Genomic DNA, 7,705 nt, shown 5'->3' with positions numbered 1-7,705 from the left:
TTCAACAAGATTGACAAACCCCTATCCAAAATAATCAAATGGAAGAGAGAGAACACACAAATTAATGTGATCAGAAATGAAAAGGGGGACAACCACAGACAGAGAGGAAATTCAGAGAATCATTAGATCTTACTACAAAAGCCTGTATGCCACAAAATTGGAAAATGTGAAACAAATGGTTTCATAAGTACCATATACCAGAATTAAATCAAGACCAGGTGAACAATTTAAATAGACCTATAAGTAGTAAGGAATTAGAAGCTGTCACCAAAAACCTCCCTACCAAAAAAACCCCAGGACCAGATGGTTTCAATGCAGAATTCTACCCTAATTTGCAAGAAGAGCTAATACCTATAATCCTTAATGTGTTTCACTAAATAGAAAGAGAAGAGTCATTGCCAATCTCCTTTTATGAAGATACAGTTACCCTGATACCAAAACTACACAAAGACTCAACCAAGAAAGAGAATTAAGGACCAATCTCACTCATGAATATCAGTGCAAAAATTCTCAATAAAATACTGGCAAACCAAATCCAAGAACACATCAAAAAATATCCATTATGATCAAGTAGGCTTCATTTGAGAGATGCAGGCCTGGTTCAACATAAGAAAATTTATCAGGGAATTGAGTGCACCCAGGCCGGTGGGAGGTCCCCTCCTTCATTAGCCTGCCTCCAGCAAGGCAGGCCCTTTGTCAGCGAGGTGCTTGGCCTGCAAGGAGACCTGATAGTCTGCCAGAGGATCCATCATTCATTGGGGTGAGTGAGGAGTGAGTGCCTGAACCGGGCAGCTGCCCAGAGAGGGACCACCGACTTTCCCCAACTCTCCCCCCCACCCGCACACTTCCTGCTCTTCTTGCAGGGGTTATTCTCCCCGGATACTGCCTCTCTCTTCCTGTCCCTTCCCAACTTGCACCCAGAACCCCCTACCCCGCCTCATCCTCCCGTTTTTGGGGGCCACAAAATCCCACAGCTCAGCCTGTTTGGGCGCCAGGGAACGGGAATTGAGTGCACCCAGGCTGGTGGGAGGTCCCCTCCTTCATTAGCCTGCTTCCAGAAAGGCAGGCCCTTTGTCAGCGAGCTGCTTGGCCTGCAAGGAGACCTGACAGTCTGCCAGAGGATACATCATTCATTGGGGTGAGTGAATTGAATTCATTGGGGGGAATTGAACTTCTAAAAGAAGACCCAAAGGGGATCATTCAGAGGAAGAAATAGGCAGGCGCCAATGCAAGAATTCCTCCAACAATTTGGAAAACAACATGAAAGCACCAGAACCCAACGAAGTTATAACAGGAGGACTTGAACACACTAATCAAGAAGAAGTAGAAAAAATTGACTTTATGAAAGTAATAGAGTCCCTTAAACAGGAGGTGAAAAACTCCCTTAAGGAAATGGACGAGAAGAATAACAAAAAGTTTGAAGAATTGAGTAAATCCGTAAATGATATCCTAGGAAAGCAAGAAAAAACAATCAAACAGATAATGGAAACAGTGCAAGACTTGAAAACTGAAATGGAGGCAAGGAAGAAAACACAACCCGAGGGCCAGCCGGATATGGAAAATCTATGTAAATGAACAGAGACTACAGAAACAAGCATAACCAACAGAATACAAGAGATAGAAGAAAGAATCTCAGATTCTGAAGATACCATAGAGAAAATAAACGCACTGATCAAAGAAATCAGCAAATCCAACAAATTCTCATCACAAAACATTCAGGAAATCTGGGACACAATAAAAAGACCAAACCTAAGAATAATAGGCATAGGAGAAGGAGAAGAATTACAGCTCAATGGCCCAGAAAATATATTTAATAAAATTATAGAAGAAAACTTCCCAAACCTAAAGAAAGATATTCCTATTAAGGTTCAAGAAGCTTACAGAACACCAAGTAGACTGGATCAAAAAAAAAACATCCCCAACCATATTATAATCAAAACACAAAACATACAGAATAAAGAAAGAATATTAAGAGCTGCAAAGAAAAAAGGTCAAGTAACATATAAAGGAAAACCTATCAGACTAACACCTGACTTCTCTATGGAAACCATGAAAGCCAGAAGGTCCTGGATAGATGTTTTGCAGAAACTAGGAGATTATGGATGCAAGCCCAGATTACTATACTCAGCCAAGCTTTCATTCACTATAAATGGAGAAAACAAAATGTTCCAGGATAAAAACAAATTTAAACAATACATAGCCACAAATCCAGCCTTACAGAAAGTAATAGAAGGAAATTCACAAACAAAGGAGTCCAGCATTGCCCAAACTAACTCAGACATCTAGTGACCCTTCACCAGCACATCTCAAAGAAAGGAAACACACAATCTCTACTACCAAATAAAAAATGACTGGCGCACGCCTTTAATCCCAGCACTCGGGAGGCAGAGGCAGGCAGATCTCTGAGTTCGAGGCCAGCCTGTTCTACAAGAGCTAGTTCCAGGACAGGCTCTAGAAACTACAGGGAAACCCTGTCTCGAAAAAACCAAAAAAATAAAATAAAATAAAATAAAATAAAAAATGACAACTGGAGTTAATATCCACTGGTCATTAATATCGCTTAATATCAATGGACTCAATTCACCTATAAAAAGGCACAGGCTAAGAGATTGGATACAAAAACAGGATCCAACATTCTGCTGTTTACAAGAAACACACCTCAACCACAAAGACAGACATCCACTCAGAGTAAAGGGTTGGGGAAAGGTCTATCAAGCAAATGGACCTAAGAAACAAGCGGGTGTGGCCATACTAATTTCTAACAAAGTTGACTTCAAACTAAAATCAATCAGAAGAGATGGAAAGGGACACTTTATACTCATTACAGGAAAAATCTATCAGAATGAAGTCTCAGTCCTGAATATCTATGCCCCTAATACAAAAGCACCCACTTATATAAAAGAAACATTACTAGAACTCAAGGCAGCCATCAAACCAAACACACTGATAGTGGGAGACTTCAACACTCCTCTTTCACCAATGGACAGGTCAATTCAACAGAAACCTAACAGAGAATTAAGAGACTTAATAGAGGTAATGAACCAAATGGAATTAACAGACATCTATAGAACATTCCACCCAATCAGGAAAGAATATACCTTCTTCTCTGCAGCTCATGGAACCTTTTCGAAAATTGACCACATACTCGGTAACAAAGCAAACTTCCACAGTTACAAAAACATATTAGTAATCACCTGCATCTTATCGGATCACCATGGATTAAAATTAGAATTCAACAACAATGCTACCACCAGAAAGCCTACAAACTCATGGAAACTGAACAGTCAACTACTGAACCACAGCTGGGTCAAGGAAGAAATAAAGAAAGAAATTAAAGTCTTTCTTGAATTTAATGAAAATAAGACACAACATACTCAAACTTATGGGACACTATGAAAGCAGTGCTAAGAGGAAAATTCATAGCACTAAGTGCCCACTTAAAAAAAAACGGAGAAAGCACACATTGGAGACTTAACAGCACACCTGAAAGCTTTAGAAAAGAAAGAAGCAGACTCACCTAGGAGGAGTAGAAGACTGGAAATTATCAAACTGAGGGCAGAAATCAACAAAATAGAAACACAGAAAACAATCCAAAGAATCAATGAAACAAAAAGCTGGTTCTTGGAGAAAATCAACAAGATTGACAAACCCATAGCCAAACTAATCAAACGGCAGAGAGAGAACACACAAATTAATAAGATCAGAAATGAAAAAGGGGACATAACCACAGACACAGAGGAAATTCAGTGAATCATTAGATCTTACTACAAAAGCCTGTATGCCACAAAATTGGAAAATGTAAAAGAAATGGACACTTTTTTAGATAAGTACCATATACCAAAGTTAAACCAGGACCAGGTAAATGCTCTAAATAGTCCTGTTAGTCGCGAAGAATTGGAAACTGTTATCAGAAACCTCCCTACCAAAAAGAGCCCAGGACCTGATGGGTTCAATGCAGAATTCTACCAGAACTTCCAAGAAGACCTAATACCTATACTCCTTAAGGTATTTCATAATATAGAAACAGAACAGTCATTGCCAAATTCCTTTTATGAAGCTACAATTACCCTGATACCTAAACCACACAAAGACCCAACCAAGAAAGAGAATTACAGGCCAATCTCACTTATGAACATCGATGCAAAAATTCTCAATAAAATACTGGCAAACAGAATCCAAGAACACATTCGAAAAATTATCCACTATGATTAAGTAGGCTTTATCCCAGAGATGCAGGGCTGGTTCAACATACGAAAATCTATCAATGTAATCCATCATATAAATAAACTGAAGGATAAAAACCATATGATCATCTCATTAGATGCAGAAAAAGCATTTGACAAAATTCAACACCCCTTTATGATAAAGGTCTTGGAGAGATTAGAGATACAGGGGTCATTCCTAAATATAAATGCTATTTACAGCAAGCCGACAGCTAACATCAAATTAAATGGAGAGAAACTCAAGGCCATCCCACTAAATTCAGGAATGCGACAAGGCTGTCCACTCTCTCCTTATCTCTTCAATATAGTACTTGAAGTTCTAGCAATAGCAATAAGACAAAACAAGGGGATCAAGGGGATTCGAATTGGAAAGGCAGAAGTTAAACTTTCATTATTTGCTGATGATATGATAGTGTACATAAGCGACCTGAAAAACTCCACCAAAGAACTCCTACAGCTGATAAACTCCTTTAGTATCGTGGCAGGATACAAGATCAAGTCCAAAAAATCAGTCGCCTTCCTATATACAAAGGATAAGGAAGCAGAGAAAGAAATCAGAGAAGCGTCACCATTCACGATAGCCACAAATAGCATAAAATATCTTGGGGTAACTCTAACCAAGGAAGTGAAAGAACTATTTGACAAGAACTTCAAGTCTTTGAAGAAAGAAATTGAAGAGGATACCAGAAAATGGAAGGATCTCCCTTGCTCTTGGATTGGGAGGATCAACATAGTAAAAATGGCAATACTACCAAAGGCAATCTATAGATTTAATGCAATCCCCTTAAAGATCCCATCAAAATTCTTCACAGATCTTGAGAGGACAATAATCAACTTTATATGGAAGAACAAGAAACCCTGGATAGCTAAAACAATCTTATACAATAAAGGAACTTCTGGAGGCATTACCATCCCTGACTTCAAACTCTATTACAGAGCTACAGTATTGAAAACAGCTTGGTATTGGCATAAAAATAGAGAAGTCGACCAATGGAATCGAATAGAAGACCCAGATCTTAACCCACAAATCTATGAACACCTGATTTTTGATAAAGAAGCTAAAAGCACAAAATGGAAGAAAAAAAGCATCTTCAACAAATGGTGCTGGCATAACTGGATGTCAACCTGTAGAAGAATGAAAGTAGATCCGTGTCTATCACCATGCACAAAACTCAAGTCCAAATGGATTAAAGACCTCAATATCAATCTGAACACACTGAACCTGTTAGAGGAGAAAGTGGGAAGTACTCAACAACATATGGCACAGGAGACCGCTTCCTACGTATAGCCCCAGCAGCACAGACATTAAGGGCAACATTGAATAAATGGGACCTCCTGAAGCTGAGCAGCTTCTGTAAAGCAAAGGACACTGTCACTAAGACAAAAAGGCAGCCTACTGACTGGGAAAAGATCTTCACCAACCCCACAACAGACAAAGGCCTGATCTCCAAAATATATAAGGAACTCAAGAGACTAGACTTTAAAATGCTAATGAACCCAATTAAAAAATGGGGCACTGAACTGAACAGAGAATTCTCAACAGAAGAAGTTCGAATGGCCAAAAGACACTTAAGGGCATGCTCAACCTCCTTAGCAATCAGGGAAATGCAAATCAAAACAACGCTGAGATACCATCTTACACCTGTCAGAATGGCTAAAATCAAAAACACCAGTGATAGCCTTTGCTGGAGAGGATGTGGAGTAAGGGGTACACTCATCCATTGCTGGTGGGAATGCAAACTTGTGCAACCGCTTTGGAAAGCAGTGTGGAGGTTTCTCAGGAAATTGGGATCAACCTACCCCAGGACCCAGCAATCCCACTATTGGGAATTTACCCAAGAGATGCCCAATCATATTACGAAAGCATTTGTTCAACTATGTTTATAGCAGCATTATTTGTAATAGCCAGAACCTGGAAACAACCTAGATGCCCTTCAGTGGAAGAACGGATGAAGAAAATGTGGAATATATACATATTAGAGTACTACTTGGCGGTAAAAAACAATGACATCTTGAATTTTGCATGCAAATGGATGGAAATAGAAAACACCATCCTGAGCGAGGTAACCCAGGCCCAAAAAGAGGAACATGGGAGGTACTCATAATTGGTTTCTAGCCATAAATAAAGGACATCGAGCCTATAATTCGTAAAAAAAAAAAAAGCAAAAACATTTTTCCTACACTTCGAAACCTTTTCCATCATCATCATTTCTGCCCATAGTATCTTGTGTTTGACACTGAAAGTCCAGAAGTATAAAAGATAAATTCCTCCTATTCAAGCAGCAGAGTTTATGGAATAGAAAGATCATATTGAGTTTTCTGCAACATTTATTTTAAGGTATTTTAAGGTATAATTACGTAAGAGACATTGAACCCTTCAGTTTTGCTGGGCACTTCAAATATTTACATCACAGTTTGAACACACCAGCCTCAAGCTGCAGAGGGAAGTGTGCAGGTCCAGGGCTGTGTGGTGCAGCCAGCTGTTGAGAATCTCAGAGAGGCTTTTGTTGGAGGCTGAAGCACTGTGGGAGGATACTCATAAGATTGCATACAGTAGTAATCTGCCATGTCTTCAGCCTGGACACTGCTGATGGTGAGAGTGAAATCTCTCCCAGATCTACTGCCTATGAAGCGATCAGGGACCCCAGTGTGCTGAGTGTATGCATAGTAGAGAAGTAGTTTAGGAGCCTGTCCTGGTTTCTGCTGGTACCAAGCCAAGTAGTTATAGCTATGATATGAAAGACTCTGACTGGACTTGCAGCTGATGGTAACCTTTTCTCCTGCTGACACAGCCAGTAAGGATGGAGACTGGGTCATCACAATATCTGCAGAGGCACCTGCAATCAACAATAAGACAATGATGATGCATAATAAAAAAAAGATATAGTCCAGTCGTAATTTGTCATTTAATATCCTTTTAATGTCATATTCTCTGCATATTATTGAGTAGGACATATTCTGTCATAGCACACATTGTGAATTTCTTATATACAAAGAAGTGACTCTAAAAACATAATATACTTGTGAATTTCTCACCAGACACCCAGAGCAGCAGGGACATGATAACCTGGATTTGTGACACCATCTTGCCTCCTCTGTCTCTCTGATGTATCTCAGTTCTCACTCAAAGGGCTTACTTAGTTTTTAAATTCTAGGAGGTTGGGTTGAGCTGGAGAAGCCCATGCAAAGCAGTCACCAAATACATAAGAAAATGTCTGAACAGTGTGTGTGAGTAGCTGCTGTCAATCAACAGGGGAAAATAACATCATGGGTAGTATGAGCAATCACTAAATGCTGTCATCTTACAGCACTCAAACATATATAAATTAGGCACTCTAATAACAACTTTGTTTTAAAATCCATGATATTTTTAAATCAGTTTTAAAAAATGTTAGGAAAGCTATCTAAGAGTAACAATTAATGTTTAACCAAAAATGATAAAATATGTTAAAAAAATCACACCAAAAGAAACTTAGAGTAAA

General features: G+C 39.2%; 1 gene segment (V, D, J or C); it reads right to left on the bottom strand.

The window, feature by feature from the left end:
- Positions 1 to 6,653: 6,653 nt before the first annotated feature.
- On the bottom strand, positions 6,654 to 7,308 carry LOC119807198. The segment is given in 2 exon segments: positions 6,654 to 7,060; positions 7,260 to 7,308. Coding segments are annotated over 2 exon segments (456 nt in total).
- Between the last annotated feature and the right edge of the window lie 397 nt (positions 7,309 to 7,705).

Source organism: Arvicola amphibius, chromosome 2 (genome assembly GCF_903992535.2).
Source record: "Arvicola amphibius chromosome 2, mArvAmp1.2, whole genome shotgun sequence".
In the NCBI taxonomy this organism is placed as follows: Eukaryota; Metazoa; Chordata; class Mammalia; order Rodentia; family Cricetidae; genus Arvicola; species Arvicola amphibius.
This window is presented reverse-complemented; position numbering and strand designations above follow the sequence as displayed.